At 38.4% G+C, this 17555-nt stretch overlaps 1 protein-coding gene across 13 annotated transcripts in view; it reads left to right on the top strand.

Moving 5' to 3' along the window:
* The window catches only part of TAF1A (TATA-box binding protein associated factor, RNA polymerase I subunit A), a 26865-nt gene extending 9310 nt beyond the window's left edge, over nucleotides 1-17555 (top strand). For 10 of the 13 annotated variants that reach the window (XM_045537058.1, XM_045537057.1, XM_045537061.1 and 7 more), the window contains 9 exons: nucleotides 903-1072; nucleotides 3025-3138; nucleotides 5733-5931; nucleotides 7416-7546; nucleotides 8438-8596; nucleotides 13325-13391; nucleotides 14140-14263; nucleotides 15969-16123; nucleotides 17101-17555. In XM_045537058.1, coding sequence (XP_045393014.1) covers nucleotides 903-1072; nucleotides 3025-3138; nucleotides 5733-5931; nucleotides 7416-7546; nucleotides 8438-8596; nucleotides 13325-13391; nucleotides 14140-14263; nucleotides 15969-16123; nucleotides 17101-17213 — 1232 coding nt within the window. In that variant the 3' untranslated portion in view covers nucleotides 17214-17555. Of the gene's footprint in view, nucleotides 1-902; nucleotides 1073-3024; nucleotides 3139-5732; nucleotides 5932-7415; nucleotides 7547-8437; nucleotides 8597-13324; nucleotides 13392-14139; nucleotides 14264-15968; nucleotides 16124-16204; nucleotides 17074-17100 lie in introns of those variants that run through there. The other 3 variants (XR_006731309.1, XM_045537054.1, XM_045537064.1) reach the window with 3 other exon arrangements.

Genomic DNA, 17555 nt, shown 5'->3' with positions numbered 1-17555 from the left:
CAGAATTTACATGCTTAGAAATGTTTCATATGTTATAGCCTTTTAAACCCCAAATACTTTTTGTCTACAATGAGAAAATTCTTGCAAGTAATATTGACGTTGTATTGGTAATTAACCATAATAGAAAAACAAATTAGCCTAACAATTACTGTATTAATTTTTTTTTTTTTTTTTTTTTGCTGGTAGATATCTTTTGGCATTTTGAAGGGCATGCCTGCTCTGCTCCTTAGAATAAGAACTTTGCAGATGAAGCCAGTCTGAATTAAAGCTGTGTGCTGAGCACCTAGAATATCCTTGGCACATAGTAGTGCTCAAAAAATATTTGTTGACAGGTTGACAAGTTTCCAGATTCTTTCAGTGGCTTTAGAAGTTGGGTTGATGACACTGGTTCTTTATTGTACCTCTCATTCCATGCTAATGTCTATAATCACTTTAATCTCATTTATATTTAATATCGTTGAGTTATTAGGAACTTAGTCCTTAAAAAATAAAAGCCCACTCGGAGTTGTCAGAACATTGGTAGGTAGTAAAGGCCATGCTTGCCTAGGTGATTTTCATCCATTCCAAATACCTGGCCCTGTGCTTCTGGGGGCCTTTTTGAGAGATTCTCCCCAAATTTGTTTAGTGCAAGGATGGAAGGATGACCGAATCAGATTTGAAGGATCTGGTGACTCTAAGAGCCCAATAACATCAAAGTAGATATTTTTTTAATTTGCTAAAAATAGTTACTATAGTGTGGAATGGTTTGTTTTCAGTGAAGCTGGGTTCGATATTGGGGATAGGCTGGGTCAAATAATACCTACTGTTTATTCGTTAAAATTTCTGGTTATCAAAAGGGAAGGCTTTTGAATAGTTGCATTGGAGCGACTGCGGATAAAGACTCTTCTCTTTCATCTTGACAGTGATTGGAGGGAAGAAGAAGAAGGATTTTGCTCAGACGACGAGTGCTTGTTTAAGTCGTATCCAGGAAGCTCTGCTGAAGCACCAGTGGTGGCGAGCTGCGGAGTACACGCACAGCTACCTTCAGACCCTGGAGGATTCGGACGGCTACAAGCGGCATGCGGCACCTGAGGTGAGCAGAGGGGTCTGCTGGGAGGCAGGATAGAGGCCCAGGAACTGCTGCCTCTGGTTCCACCCAGCTCTGACCGCCTCTCCTATTACAGGTTGAGCATCCGTAATCCAAAAATCTGAAATACGAAGGCTGGAAAATCCGAAACTTTGAGTGCTAATGTGAGACAGTGACACTTTTGTTTTCTGATGGTTCGGTGTACACAACTTTTGTTTCATGCACAAAATTATCAAAAATATCGTATAAAATTATCTTCAGGCCAAGTATAAAAGTATATATGAAACAAATTAATTTTGTTTGAGACTTGGGTTCCATCCCTAATCTCATTATGTATATGCAAATAATTAAAAAAAAATCCAAAACTGAAATGTGAAACACTTCTGGTCCCAAGCGTCCTGGATAAGGGATTCTCCACCTGTCCTCTTGCCCTTGTTTGTCCTCCTCTGGCCTCACCGGCCGCTTTGCTCTTACTTGAATGGGCCGGGCACACTCCTGCCTCATCTTTCTTCGGCTGTGACTGTGGCTGTTGTCCTTCAAGGCCCCTTTTCAGTGATTCCGACCTTGACTGTTGAAAGTTGGACCCGCGTTGCTGCCCCCGCCTCTGCTTTCCGACTGACAGTCCTGATCTCCTTCTGCTCCAGTCTTTCCCGTGACATTTCCCGATTTAGTTACCGTGTTTTCTTGGTTATTGTCTGCTTCTCCACATAGAATGCAAACTTTCCTAGGGCAGGGATGAAATAGTGCCCGGCATGTACTGTTAAATTTGTTTAGTAAAAGACAATTTTTCCATACATAACTTCATGTAAGCATCTCAGCTTTTACCAATACAGTAATCATCACATCGATTGGTAGCTAATGGAGCCCCCCCCAAAAAATCTGAAAGAAAAAAGTTTAACCACTGATTGAAAATTTAATCTATGGAGTAAAGTTATGTACATCTTTAAAACATTGGACAAGTTATAGGCTCTTTTTGTCCAGATTTTGTTTTGTAAAATGAAGGGGTTGGATCAGTGGTTTTCGAGGACTTGTTTGGCTCCTTTTCCCTCACTTAGGGCTTTTGGTGAAAATAAAGATTCCTGTACTGCACCCCAGCCCTGCTGGGTCAGAGTCTGAATACTTAGAATATTTATCTTTAACAGGTACCCGAGGTGGTTCTTACATACAACTGGCTTTAAGAACAACTATAGTAGATAATTTCCAAATTTTCCTAAAGCTCCCAAATACTACAGTTTGTTATTGTACAAGTGAAATCTTGATCTGAGTTGGGATGAATATTATCATTATACCAAATGATAATATGTGTATGATGTATCATTATACCACTGATAGCATTTTGTATGTGTGTACATCCACAACCAATGTGTTTACAGAAAGAATTGATTTAATGTTCACTTAAATTTACTTTCAAATTGATACTATTACAGTACTTTAAGTTGGGATGAGGGAAATAGAGATTTGCTCCCATGAAAAAAGAAGAGCTCCAAGTTCCGTCACCAAAGTTTTGATGATCTGAGGAGAAGATTTATTTTTTTTAATTAAAATTTGTCCATAGCTGATGAAAATTCTTAAATTGGCAATCTAAATAGAGAACAAATATAGTCAAGAGTTCTAGAGTTTGATGAGATCTTGGAAACGTCTAGTTTGTTGCCCTCATTGTGCAGATGGTAAAGAAGAGACTGAGCTGAGCGAAGAAGCCAATGTTAGGCTACTGACTTAATGACGGCACTGTTACACTTACCTGGTGTTTTAATATTAATTTAAATGATCGAAAAGATTTTATCACATAGATTGTAATGATTGGGCAAAGTACAGTAAGATGTTGACAGTGTTGGTCTCCAGGAAAAGGAATTATAGGTTGTTTATTAATGTTGTAATCGGAAAAAGAAAAACTGTCTTAGGCAGAAATTGGTTAACGGAAGGATTTTACATTTTGGTAGTAATTTCTGCTTTAACAGATTATTTGGAAGCTTGGAAGTGAAATTCTGTTTTATCATCCCAAAAGCAACGTGGAGACTTTCAATACTTTTGCTGACCGGATGAAAAATATTGGTGTCATGAATTATTTAAAGGTAAGAATGTAGGCTTCATAAATTTACATGTGCAGTGTTCATTTTTTTTTTAATTGTGTGTGTCAGTAATAAAGTAGATAATGATGTAAAAAGCATGGGCAAAGGGTAAGACATCTAGATAAATGAGAGGAACTTGTGAGAACCATTTATTTTACTTCTTGGTTTCCAGTCACCTACCATGTTCTGTGATGCAAAATACCATCTTTCCGCATCTCTCACTGCCAGAGCCTCCTTCAGAGACTGAGTTGTGTTTCATGTGACGATGGACCAAATTCTAGTATCTTTAGAGATGGTGTTTTTGGAAAAAGGAAAGTGCTAAACAAGTTGGGAATTTGAACACACGAACTTGTTTTAATGTTCTTCATGTTTAGGTGGGACCTTCTCTCCAAATTCATATATTCTTTAATAGAAATCTTATCCAAAGGGATTGAAACATTTCCAAAATATTATTTCTCCCTCTTTGTAGTGTATTTGTGACTCAGAGAATACTTTTACGATACAGTTTTACAAATGCTTTGCTTTTAAACTTTTTTCAGTGACCATAAAGTGTCATTGGAACACTGTCACACCATCTTGTCAATAGCTACTTTTGCATGGCAGTGACCGAGCCGAGTGATTGTGACAGAAATTATATGGCCCACAAAGCCTAAAATATATACTCTCTGGCTCTTTTTAAGTTTTTATTTTTTCTATTTTTCAGTTTTTCTTTATTGTGGTAAAATATGCATAGCATAAAATAGGCTGTTTTAACCATTTTTAAGTGTACAATTCAGTGGTATTAATTATATTTATAGCATTGTATCACCATCACCACTATTTCCAAAACTTTTGCATTGCCTGAAACAGAAACTTCATCTAAGTTAAATCATACAATATTTATCCATTTGTATCTGGCTTATTTTACTTAGCATAATGTTTTCAAGATTTCTCCGTGTTCTAGCATGTATCAGAATGTCATTCCTTTTTATGGCTGAATAGTATTCTGTTGGATATTCCATTCTGCTTATCCATTTATCTGTTGTTGGGTTGTTTTCACCTTTTGGCTATTGTGAATCATGCTTCAGTGAACGCTGGCGTGTAAGTATCTGTTTGAATCCTTGTTTTCAATTCCTCTGGGCATATATCTGGGAGTAGAATTGTGAGATCATTACACACACACACACACACACACACACACAATTCTATGTTTAACATTTTTAGGAATTGCCAAACTGTTTTCTGCAGTGGCTGCACCATTTTACATTCCCATAGCTTTCTAAGTTTGAAAACAGATTTCCCCAGTTTAGGATTCTTCTTATTAAATAATTTAAGAAAAATTATGTGCCAGGTACTCTCTTATGGCCTTTTTTTAAAAAAAAATTTTTGTTTTTCATGCAATCATCATCTTTCTGATTATCCCATTTCTGCTGATCTCTTCTGATCTTGTTCACTGGTAGACCAGGTAGACTGTGAGTGCAGATTAAATGGAGGCAGCTAAGGTTCCACTTAAGGAAGAGCTCATCTGAGGCTTTAGTTCCTCTAAAAATTACCTGGGTAGGGGAAGCAGACTGCGCCCTGTGAGCCGTATCTAAGGAGCCTGGATTTTATTCCGTAGGCAGTGAGAGCCGTTGAGGGATTTTGTACAAATGGCTAACAAGATGAGATTTCTTTGGTTGCTACTTGGAAGATGGATTGTAGGAATGGAGAGACCAGTGGGGAAATTATTGCAATAGTTTGAGATGACAACCTTGAACTCTATGATCTGTCTCTCTGTGTATGATTAATTGTACTTCTCATTATTCTCCTCTTCGATGTCATCCCTTCTCGTAATGCTGTTCTTTGTATAATTATTCTTATCGCTTCTCCTGTGTTAGGGATGTCCTTTCCTTTCCATGTGAACTAAAGCCATTCTTTCACACCCCTTATTAAGATGTTTTCTCTAAGCTTATGTAACATATATAAAATAGTTATATTTATTGATTGTCTGCTGTGAGCCAAACTGGGCATTAGATGATATGCAAATACTATCTCATTTAATTCCCAAAACACCCTTCTGAAGGTTTAATAATAATTGTTCTGTATAACAAGATGAGATTCACAAAGGGTGAATAACTTACCCAGGTTTATTTAGCTTTTAGGTGGCATATGAACCAGAACACTCTGTCTTTAAAGCCCCTATTTTTTTCCACTATATCACACTGTCTTCTGTTTGCAAATTTACATAATTTAGCTCTTATTTACATAGTGTTAATTGCTTCTTATGTCTTTCCTCTTTGTTAAATTGAAGGTTTTGGTTGGATTTTTTTTTTTTTTTTTTTGAGGCAGGGTCTCCCTCAGTTGCCCAGGCTGGAGTGCGGTGGTGCAGTCATAGCTCCCTGCAGCCTTGAACTCCAGGGCTCAAGCAGTCCTCCTGCCTCAGCCTCCTGAGTAGCTGGGACCACAGGCGTGCGCCACCATGCCTGGCTGATTGAAAATTTTGATGTCAGGAACAATGTCATGTCCTTTGTATCCTACCAGGTCATAGTGCAGCGTGTATGGTATATTTCCTGAGCGTTTTGACTAATGGTTATCTAATGACTGAAATGTCGGTGGGCTTTTTCTCATAATTTTTGCAGATTTCCTTACAACATGCCTTATACCTTCTGCATCATGGAATGCTTGAGGATGCCGACAGAAATCTGAGTCAGGCGGAGACATGGAGATACGGTGAAAAGTCATCTTCCCAGCAAGTGTTAATCAACCTTGTTCAGGCCTACAGAGGGCTTTTGCAGTACTATAATTGGTCGACAAAGAAGAAGGAATTGTCAAAGCTTGGTGGGTAGACCTTGTGGACGAGACTGAAGGGCAGAGGGATTTTTGTTTGTTTGTTTTGTTTTTGTTTTTGTTTTTAAGAGACAGGGTCTTGCTGTGTTGCCTGGGTGGACTTAGAACTCTCAAGTTTGAAGTCATCCGCCCACCCCAGCCCCCGAGTAGCTAGAACTACAGGCTGCTGGTACCTTGCGTGGGCAGTGGGGTCTTAAGGAGCAATCTAGTAATTCCCCCACTACATCCAGATATTACAGAGAGCAGGCATTTTATTGATTTAATTTTTGATCATCCTTTATAATATTTTCTGCTATATCAAAAAACTTTTCGGTCATCAGGTAAAGTCATTGCCTTTTAAAATTTGATTTTGTCACGGATAAACACAACTGGGCATAAGTCAGAGCTGTGAAAACAGCTTTTATTCAGTAACTGCTGACAGCAGAGGAAAGAGCTGAGCTCCATTCTGATGTGCACAGGGGTGACTTGGTGGGGGGTCTTGAGCAGAGCAGGGAAGTGAACAATTGAAAAAGCCGAAGGGAGGGTTGGTTATGTGAAACCCATCTGCGTGTGCTGGCTGGTGCTGGTGGAAGTTGGGTGTCTGCTCTCCCAGAGGCTGGGGGACAGGGCCCCGGCTTCAGGCATTGGCTGGAACCAGCAGTCAGTTCTTTGGGCAGCCTTAGTTTCCTCAGGCTGGCACTTTATGGGACATTAAAGTCACTCTAGAGATGTGGCCTTGAGCTGTAGGAAACTGTGTTAGTGTTTGTTCCAGCCTTTCTAGGCCAAGGTCAAGGCCTAGTCTAAAGAGGGCTCAGAGCAGCCCGCCTGGGGTTTGGTTAAGGAGAGAATCTTAGTTTCCAAGAAAGGCCGTAGATTTCTCCAGCAATCATTAATGCGTATGATATACATTTCTTTCTTTTTTTTTTGAGACAGAGTCTCACTCTGTTGCCTGGGCTAGAGTGCCATGGGGTCAGCCTAGCTCACAGCAACCTCAAACTCCTGGGCTCAAGCGATCCTCCTGCCTCAGCCTCCCGAGTAGCTGGGACTACAGGCATGCGCCACCGTGCCTGGCTAATTTTTTGTTCCTATTTTTAGTTGATTGGCTAATTTTTTTTTCTAATTTTAGTACAGACAGGGTCTTGCTCTTGCTCAGGCTGGTCTTGAACTTCTGACCTCAAGCGATCCTCTGGCCTCAGCCTCCCAGAGTGCTAGGATTGCAGGCGTAAGCCACCACACCCGGCCGTTGCTTGTGTTTTCTTTGTCAGGTTTTGGTATCAGGGTAATACTGGCCTCATAGAATAAGTTTGGAAATGTTCCTTTCTGTCTTTTTGGGGGGGAAGAATTGATGCAAAATTAGTATTTTTCTTTAAATGTTTTTTAGAATTCACCACTGCCGCTATCAGAACCTGGCCTTTTCTTGTGGGTAGTTTTTTGATTACTAATTTAACAGAAGTCCTCAATACTGAATGACTTTTAAAAATCTTCTATCTTGGCAGATAAGCAGGATTATGCTTATGGCACTGCAACCCGAAGTATGGTCAACCGCAGCTGGAAGACATCTGTAAATATTGGTGCATTGATTAAAATTCCTGGAGTTTGGGACCCTTTTGTGAAGAGTTATGTAGAGGTAAGTAGAATTTTTTGTGAAATTTATTAGTGGAATGTCATTTTTTGGAAACATTTTTGTCAATGTTTATTTTACTACTATACTGTAAATGTTACTCTGTTTATTTTCACCAGTGGGTAACCCATCATGGTCAAATATGTGTAAAATAAATAGCAGTATAGTTGTACATGTTACTTGTATCTTATTCGTTTTGAGCTTAAAAGAAAAGCAGGAACATCTTTTATGATTTTGTGGGATATAGAAGGAAAGAAGACAAAAATCTAAAAGTAGGTTACAATATGCAGGATGAAGAATAATGGCTTTTAAGATGTTCATAAGAATGTTCTGTCATCCCAGAGTCATTGTAAAAGACTGAGGGCCTTGGCACTGGGCACTAGGAATAAATCTTTAAAATAATTTGCTTTTTGAAAGTTAATGAGTGCTAAAGTGATAATTGTGTTGTCTGAAGATAATCCCCAAAACCATATCCCAGTGAATAAGGGAACTCTTGTGTAAGGACGGAAACAGAGTGAAGGGAACTATAACTGGCATATACTTCTTTTGTGTCTGAAAGTGTGTAGGGCACTGAGGTTAGTTGCATCCCATCACTAGTCATTGGTGTGCCCCGCTTTGCAGACCTTATTTCTTACAGGAAGAGTTCTTAGGTTGAAGTTGCTGCATTTTTCAGTAACAAAATATCCTAAGGGAAAAATGGGAACCCACGCAGGCCTTTGCTGGAAGTGACTGTCTGTGTTCCACTGTGGTGAAAGCAGAAACTAGCATTTGTTGTTCCTGTACAGTACTGTTTGTCAGTTTTGTGATTTTTTTTTCCCCCATCAGTAAAATTAAGCTGATCTTCTGTATAGCTGTCTTACAGAATTTAGCTAAGATATTGTGACTTATTTTATATAGATGCTGGAGTTCTATGGGGATCAAGATGCAGCCCGAGAGGTACTCACCAATTATGCGTATGATGAAAAGTTCCCATCAAATCCGAACGCTCATATCTACTTATACAACTTTCTAAAGAGAAAGAAGGCCCCAAGAGCAGAGCTGCTAAGTGCGCTGAAGGTACAGAATTTTTATTTCCATGTTTGAATGGGGGTGGGGATCTGTTAAAACATTCTCACGTCATTGCTTTCCAACTTTAATACTATAGCACGCATGGAAAATTACAGCATGTGTACAGTAAACTGAGCTAAACTCCAGGCGGGCACCCTCTGTATCCCGCCCCCCTGCCTGGGTGAGACTGAGGAGAGAGGGTCAGTATTTTAGGAACCCTTTGCCACCCTGGTTGGAAAACTCTGCATTGATATTTTTGAAAATCGATTTTATTGAAATTTAATTTTCAGACAGACACTTATTTTAAGTGTACACTTGTATGCATTTTAACAAATATATACATCCACGAACCACCATGATAATCAAGATATAGAACATTTCTATCACCCCCCCACCTACAAGTCCCTCATTTCTCTTTGTAGCCAACCTGCCCAACTACCCCTGAGCCCAGGCAATCTCTGATCTGCTTTTTGTCGCTACAGATTAACTTTTACCTCTTCTAGAATTTCCTGTAAGTGGAATCTTATGTACTCTTTCTACTCTGGCTTCTTTTGCTTAGCATGATGTATTTGAGACTCATTCATGCCAGTATCAGCGATTTGTTCCTTATCACTGCTGAGTAGTATTCCATTTTCATACATGTACTTCTTGATGGATGTCTGGGTTAGTTTTACTTTTGGGCTCTTATGAATGATGCACCTATGAACCTTCACTTGCAAGTCTTTGAGTACACGTTATATTTTCATTTTTCTTGGGTAGCTAGCTACCTAAGAGTGGAATTGCTACTTAAGAGTAGTAAGAAAAGTATATGTTTAACGTAATAAACTGCCCAACTGTTTTCTGCAGTGACTGTACCATTGACATTCCCATATCATTGTATGAAAATTCAGTTTCTCCACATCCTCTCCAATGCTTGGTACTGTAGCTCTTTTGAATTATATGTTGCCATTCTAGTGGGTGTGTAGAGGGATCTCATGTGGCCTTAATTTGCATTTCCCTAATGACTACTGATGTTGAACATGTTTTAATATATCTGTTGGCCAGTCCTATATCTTCTTTTGTCAAGTGTCTTTCAAATATTTAGTGTATCTGAGGGGGAAGTTATTTGTCATCTTACTGATTTGGAAGTTTTTATATAATCTGGATACAAGTCCTTTGTTAGGTATACGGATTGTGAATATTTTCTGTCGGAATGTGCCTTGCCGTTTTGTTTTTTTAACAGTGTCTTTCAAAGAGCAGATACTTATAATTTTAATGAAGTTCAGTTTATGCATTTTTTTATTTTACGGTTAGTGCTTTTTGTGTAAGAAATCTTTGCCTATTCCAAGATAATAAAGATTCTCTTCTATGGTTTTTTGTTTGTCTTTGTTTTGTTTTGGGGACAGGGTCTCACTCTGTTACCCAGACTGGAGTGCAGTGAGTGGTGTGATCATAGCTCACTGCAGCCTTGAACTCCTGGGCTGAAGCCATCCTCTTGTCTCAGCCTCCCAAGTAGCTGGGACCACAGCTACAGGTGCACACCACCATGCTTGACTAATTGTTCTTGTTCTTTGTAGCGATGGGGTTGTTGTCCAGGCGGGTCTTGAACTCCTGGCCTCAAGCACTCTTCCTGCCTCAGCCTCCCAAAGTGCTGGGATTACAGGCATGAGCCACCATACCCGGCCTTCTTCCGATTTTTTTTCTAGATGTGCTATGTAGTTTTATGTTTAGATCTGTGACAGATTTTTAGCTATTTTTTTTGTGTGTGTGTACTGTGAGGTAAGGGTAAAGGTTTATTTTTTTCCGTATGATTGTTCCATCACTATTTATTGAAAAGACTGTCCTTTCCTCATCGAATTACATTGGTACCTTTGTTGAAAATCAGTTGGCTGTATATGGAGACCATTGTGTTCTAGTGACGTTTATTTCCATCTTTATACCAATGCCATTAGTGTAGCTTTATAGCAAGTCTTAGAATCATATCATGGAAGTCATACAAATTTGTTGTTTTTCAAAATTGTTTTTGGCTTTTCTAGGTCTTCTGACTTTCCATATACATTTTAACATCAACTTTTCTGTTGCTACAAAAAAATCTTGCTGAGATTTTGAGTCTGTAACTCAGTTCTGAGAGAATTGACATCTAAACAATATTGAGGTTTCCAGAGTGTGAACATGGTATGTCTCTCCATTCATTCAGGGCTTTAATTTTTCTCTGAAATGTTTTGTAGTTTCCAGTGTGTGTGTTTTGTGAAATTTGTGCCTAAGCATCACCACTATTCCCAGAGCTTTTTCCTGATCCCAAACAGAAACTCCTCACTACCCTCTCCCCGAATTCCCTGGAAACCTCCATTTCCATCTCTGTGAATTTGACTGTTCTGGGCCCATCATGTAAGTGGAATCATACATTTGTCCTTTTGGGTCTTCCTGGTTTCACTTAGCATAATGCTTTCAAGGTTCAGGCGTGTTGTAGCATACATCAGAATGTCCATCCTTTTTAAGGCCGAATAATGTTCTGTTGTATGTACGTGTGACATTTTGCTTGTCCATTCGTCTGTTGATAGACATTTGGGTTGTGTCCGCTGTTTTGGCTATTATTAATATAAATAATGCAACTGTGAAGATCAGTGTGCAAATATTTGAGTCCCTGCTTTTCAATTGGTTGTATGTGCAGTGGAATTGTTGGATCATACGGTAATTCTTTGTTTAACTTTTTGGGGGGACCACTGAAGTGTTTTCCGCAGCAGCTGCGCTATTGTACATTCCCACCAGCAATCCCACATCCTCGCCAGCACTGCTGCCCTGCCTCCAGGCCTCTCCCCCTTTGTTTCTGGTAATAGCTGTGCCGGTGGGTGTGAAGGGGCGTCTCTGTCTCGTGGTGGTTTTGACTTGCATTTCCCTAGTGGCTGGCGCTGCTGTGCAGCTTTGCGTGCGCTTATTGGCCGTCTGTTTATCTTTTTTGAAGAAATGTCTATTTAAGTCCTTTGTTCTTTTTTGAATTGGGTGGTTTGATTTTTGTTGTTAAATTGTAGGAATTCTTTATGTACTTTGTGGTCAGTTTTAAGTCATGATATTTTAGAGGTGAAAGGAAAAGAAAGGTCCTTTTCAGTCTCAAAAAATGACTGAGAAAAGTTCTTATCTATCAATCTTCTTTTAAAAGGCCAGCTGTCTCTAATCTGTGCTTACATGTCCATCAAACTTGACATTACCAAGCCTTCAGATGTGGAAAGTACATTTTATAAATTTTCCAACAGCCTTTGTTTTACTAAACATAATAGTTTTAAAGTTTCTATTTTTATTTTACTCTTCAGGATTTCGTTTTACTCATTTGTCAGACAAAATATTAATGATAGTTACAGATTGTGCCTTCACTCAGGTTGCTAGTCACTAATGAGTTTTTAAAAGATTTTTTAAAATGTTACAGAAAATATCAGTGTTGAACATGTAATTTCTTATTTATATTTAAGACTTGATGGATCTAAAGAAATTCTGTTTTTCCTCTTGAAAAATACAGTATTTGGAATTAAGAACTTGATAGATGGGGGACATAGCAGAAGAGAGGATTGATGAACTGCATAGAATTTATCAGACTAAAGTACAGAGAGCAAAAAGGATGAAAAGTGCAGAAAAAAGTATACAAAGGAACTTGGTGACAGGGTCTGACATGCCTGTGATTGGAGTCTGAGGGAGAGGACAGAGAGAACAGGGCAAAAACAAATGCATTTTTTAAAAACTCTAATATTTGAAGAGTGTCATGGCATAAGAGCTTAATGGCTGGAGGACTGGTAATGTTCTGTTGATTTGGTTGCTGGTTACGTGAGTGTGTTTAACTTTGTGAAAATTGATCGAATGTCACACTTACGATTTGTGTACGTTTCTAGTACATGTGTTACAGTTCAATAAAAAGTTTTTTAAAAGTCTAAGTGAATTGAGCCACGCACAGAATTCTATCTATAGTGAGACAAATGTGACTTTCATAGGAACCTAGTTGCAATAATATTCTCTGATACTGGCATATTGGTCAGGACTGATTTTTTAAAAAACTGTGAAGTGAAATTTTTAAAATTTACTTTTAATTTTATTGGAAATTATTTCAGTGTCAGAGTACCTCAAGAAGCCTACAGAATGAATTCATTTCTAATATCAAATAAGTTAAAATGAAAAATATAGGTTTACTTTAAATCTTGTTGTTTGAATATTCAGAAAAATAGTCTTCATTATTCTTAAAAAGGAAAACCTTTAGATATTTTATTGCATAGAAAGGTTGTTAAAATATTTACTCAGATACGCTTAGTGTATGTGTCCTGAGCACAGTCTGTCCAATTGCCTCCCTGCCTTTTGGGGTTTTTTGTTTTATGTAAGTATTCTGTGATCTTTTCTCATCAGTGAATAATATATTTTATGTGATATTGACTGTTTTCTTAATTTTTTGTCTGTACTGGCTTCTGAAAAGATTATTTTAAGTTTTTAAGCATGGTAAACAGTGTAGACGTTTATTTGGAGCAAGTAAAAAGTCCCCATCTATTTCCCCCAATTCTCCTGATTATCTTGTTATTAGGGACTTTTTTTTTTAAATAGCCTTACAGAGAAAGCTTTTCTTATACCTAGAATGAAACTGGATAAAAAGCAAAGTATTTTTTAGATACTTGATTCATTTACTGAAAGCATATTAGACAATAAGAACTTTATCTGAAAGTAAACTGAAATTTGAGAAATGCTTTTATAAGTGTGTAACAATAACAAGACTGTTCTTTCTTCCAGATTTTGTATCAGATTGTACCATCTCATAAATTGATGTTGGAATTTCATACATTACTCAGGAAGTCAGGTAAATAATTTTTGTCTTATACTTTGTGTGGACAAGCTGTAGATTAGGAGTCAGCAAGCTATGGGCCAGGGGCCAAATCCCCCTCTGCCTGTTTTTATAAATAAAGTTCTGTTGGAGCCCAGGTATTTCTGTATGGTCTGTGGCTGCCTTTGCACTATAGTGACAGAGCTGTGTGTTGTGACAGAGACGATATGACTTGCAAAGCTTAAAATAGTTACTGTCTGCCCCTTTGCATTAGAAGTTCGCTGACTTCTGCTACAGAACATCAGGCAATGGTAAAAGTGAAATGGCTTCAATTTATATCATTCACCTCATTTTAATTCCTTTTGCTCTTCAGCTCAGTGTAGAAAAGAACAAACTTCTCCATGAAGGAAGTCAGCGGGGGCTAAGCGCAGTTGGTCCTGAGGCACCGAGGTTTCTCTCCTAGTAGAAGGGAACATATATGCAATGCCCAGTAGGGGCAGGTACTGTAAATGGTGTTCTCAGTAGTGTATAAGGAGAGGAGTGGAACCGAGGCAGGGATGAGGCTCACCACCGTGGCCTCGTTAGCGTGGACTAAACGATTGATTTCTTCATACTCATCACAGGAGTGTGAACATCGTGAATTTTTTTAAACTGTTACCCAAGCCAGAAGGCTTGTGATTCAGTAATATTTTATCAACTCGTGTGTGTGTGTGTGTATGTGTGTGTACTTAGCTTTGTATACTTTAATACCTCATGTAAACTTGAACTTTTATGACCATTGCAGAAGAAGAAGAGCACCATAAACTGGCATTGGAGGTGTTGTTTGGAGTTTTAGATTTTGCTGGATGCACTAGGAATGTAACTGCTTGGAAATATTTGGCAAAATATCTGAGACAGACCTTAGTGGGGTAAGAAATGTAGAGTATTTGTTGCTGGATCATCATAAATAACATTTCCCAGTATTTTAGCTAGTATCTATCAATTTTCAAATAAAGTTCCTTGCTTATGTTTTTGGGTTTCTTGAACCGTATCTTCACCTGTTTCCTTCTAAGTACATTTTCTTCTGAACCAAGGAAATACAGGATCATAAGGATAACTGACATCCAAAAATTCTATCAGGATCTTCTGTGCTGTCAAAATAAGTACTGTACCTCAGCACTGCATTGCTAGGGAGGAAGTGTGTGTTTCCAAATTGGAAATAGCGACCGGAAGGGATCACGCCCACTCTTTGCTAAAGGCTCTTTGTAAAGCTCTTTGTGATGTGTATGTCACTAACTGCTAAGATCCCATGGGAAGCCCCTTTCCCCTAGCTGTGTTCAGTCATTTTCGGTGGGTGTTTTAGGACCTCACAAGATCATCATAGATTATTTATTCAACACATATTTACTAAGTCTGTTGTGTTCTGGGTATCTGAAACTATACCTCTGGTTATAATATTAGTGTCACATTTAGGGTAAAAGAAAAGGAGTCACTCTTGTTATTTTCCTTAGTGTGTGAGAAGAAAAGAGACCACAGCATGAAGCTTGTTTATTTATTGTGTCTGTGTTAGCTGGATAGGAAGTTCAGCATCGGTCGGGGCTTTTTTCAGGCTTCGTGTTGTCCTGACCTTGGAGATGGAACAGTGCTGCTGCCGAAGTGCTTTGGAGTGCCAAGTGGACGCACTCACCATGAGCCACTTTGCAAGTCTCAAGCACTGGATAAAACCTCTGAGACCTCGCGGTTCTTGAAGGCAGAGAGGTTCATTTTTTTGAACTTCTAAAAGTTCTGCCGTGGGGGGGACAGAGATGCTAAATGAGCATTTGCTCAAATGAATTGTAGAGATGGAATGTACATCATGAGAACCATAGTTAACATTGTATCATGTACTGGAAATTTACCAAGAGCAGACTTTGGGTGCTCCCACCACACACAGAAAGTAAGTCATATGTATATCAATATATGTTGTAAATGTTAAATAAATATAATAAAATAAATTATTGACAAACACTTAACATTGCCTGGGATCAGTTGGCAAACCTGTGTGTCATGTATGTGTATAATAGTAGCTTCTTAATTTGGACAATAATCCTTGGCAACATAAAATTTTAAGTAAGGTTTTAAAGTAACTTTTAAGTAATAATAATGATAGTAGATGACATTTATTGAGCATTTAGTATATGTGCCAGGCACTGTGCAGAGAGCTCTACATGAGCCCTGCTGTGTGTCCGGCTGGACCAGCTGAATTCTAGCAGCAGAACTGTGGGGTGGGAGCCCCTTACATCCTCGAGGAGACCGAAGCTCAGAGAGGTGAGCAGCCTGGCCAGGAATACATTAATAGTGATGGGAAGACCTGAGATTTGAACCCAGGACTCTGGCTTCAAGTCTGTCCTGTTCACCAGTGTGTGCACTGAACTGGCTGCTTAGTTAAATGGAAAAGGGGACACAGGGACCGAAAAGAACAAAAGAGGATCTGCTTTCTTGCTGTTGGCAGTTATGTGTCACGCCTCGGCCATACTCAGAATTTGGTTTGGAAACATCTTCCTTGTCATCTTCCTGTAGACTCTAAGTTCAAATTCTGACAATATAGATTTGTCCCTGTCACTGACCTTCCCTTTGGACATTTTCCTTTTCCAGAAACCACCCCGTGTGGGTTCAGGAGCAGTGGAGCGCCAGGAAGAACTGGTGGCCAAACTTTCACTTCAGCTGCTATTGGGCAAAGAGGGATTGGAAGGAAGATACAGCGCTGGCTTGTGAGAAAGCTTTCGTAGCAGGAATACTGTTAGGAAAAGGTACACATTTTTGTTTTCTTTTTATCTAGACAGTGCTTTTGGCTGATTTTGAAATGACAGAGTATGACCCATTTATCTTAGAGGTTCACCTAGCGTGGTGCCCAAGGATATTAGATGCTTGGGAAATAACTACTGAATGGAAGAATAAATCCTGAGTTGGGAGCAGGTGATGTGTGTGTGAGAAACCCTACCTTGGTTAGAAACGGTGATTTCATCTTGTTGACGGTGACTGGTCTTCGTGTTCTGACTTGAGTGTTGTGGGTGGGTATTAAGATACACGACCCAGACTGTTCTCATGGTACATGACCTTGCTTTGTAGAAAGTTTGCTGAGAGAGATTATATACTTCATTAAAAGCACAGAAATATTTATTGACTTCATATTATATTTATGTATCTGTTCCTACAGGATAAAACATTTTCTCCCCGTAAGAGAAAGAATATTTTCTATTAGCATATGAAAAAACCCTCTTAAAAGAAAAGAGATACTGATCCTTATGAAATATTATTATTTTGGATGATAATAATAGTATTCTCAGTTAATCTTAGTAACTATGGTTACCAACTAAATGTTGGTTTTGTGGAAGGACATTGTTATAAATGCAGCTTTGGCTAATTTACAAGCTAATATCGAGAGGGAAGCTATTATGATCTACTTCTGGAGAAGGCTCATTTCATGTATGAATATGTCTGTAATATGCATATTGCCATAACTAGCACTTGGGGAGAAGGGTAGGAAACCAGCTAGAGTCTGTGCCTTGATTATGATGGATCAGAACATCTATGTATATAGGAAATAATACATTTCATTGGTGACAGCTCTTAGAATATGCTTAGGACATGTTGGTGTAGATAATGCAAATCGGCCTATTTTCATAATCACTAGTAGGCCAGAGTTGAAGCAAAATTTTAAAAATATAGAAATATTCTTGAAAAATTCAGTAAGTATTAAAGCTTTTTATTTTGTTTTATTTTTTAGGTTGTAGATATTTTCGGTATATTTCAAAACAAGATCACGAAGTCTTAAGGAAGAAAATTAAGCGGATGAAGAAATCAGTAAAAAAATACAGTATTGTAAATCCAGGACTCTGATGTGACTCTTAGTTATTTCCCAGTGGTAGCTACAGAGTGGTGGCTCAGCATTTAGTTACTGAATGGATTTATGTAATGTTTTAAGAAGGTAGTTTACATGACCTCAAAAAAGTTATTTTTGTATATTTTTATATATTTTTTACTATCAGTTATAGCTAAGGAAACAGTTTCACTGCCTTTGCTCTTTATAAATATGTATGTTTTCTATTTTGTAATGTTAAATATAACATTTATTACGGAATAATTCCTCAAATGAAAAAATATTTAAGGAGTACAGCTCTACAGCAATTACTGTTTGAAGATAATTTGTCTCTGACTATTGTATAATAAAATATAACTTGT

This window comes from Lemur catta, chromosome 25 (genome assembly GCF_020740605.2).
Source record: "Lemur catta isolate mLemCat1 chromosome 25, mLemCat1.pri, whole genome shotgun sequence".
Taxonomy (NCBI): Eukaryota; Metazoa; Chordata; class Mammalia; order Primates; family Lemuridae; genus Lemur; species Lemur catta.
This window is presented reverse-complemented; position numbering and strand designations above follow the sequence as displayed.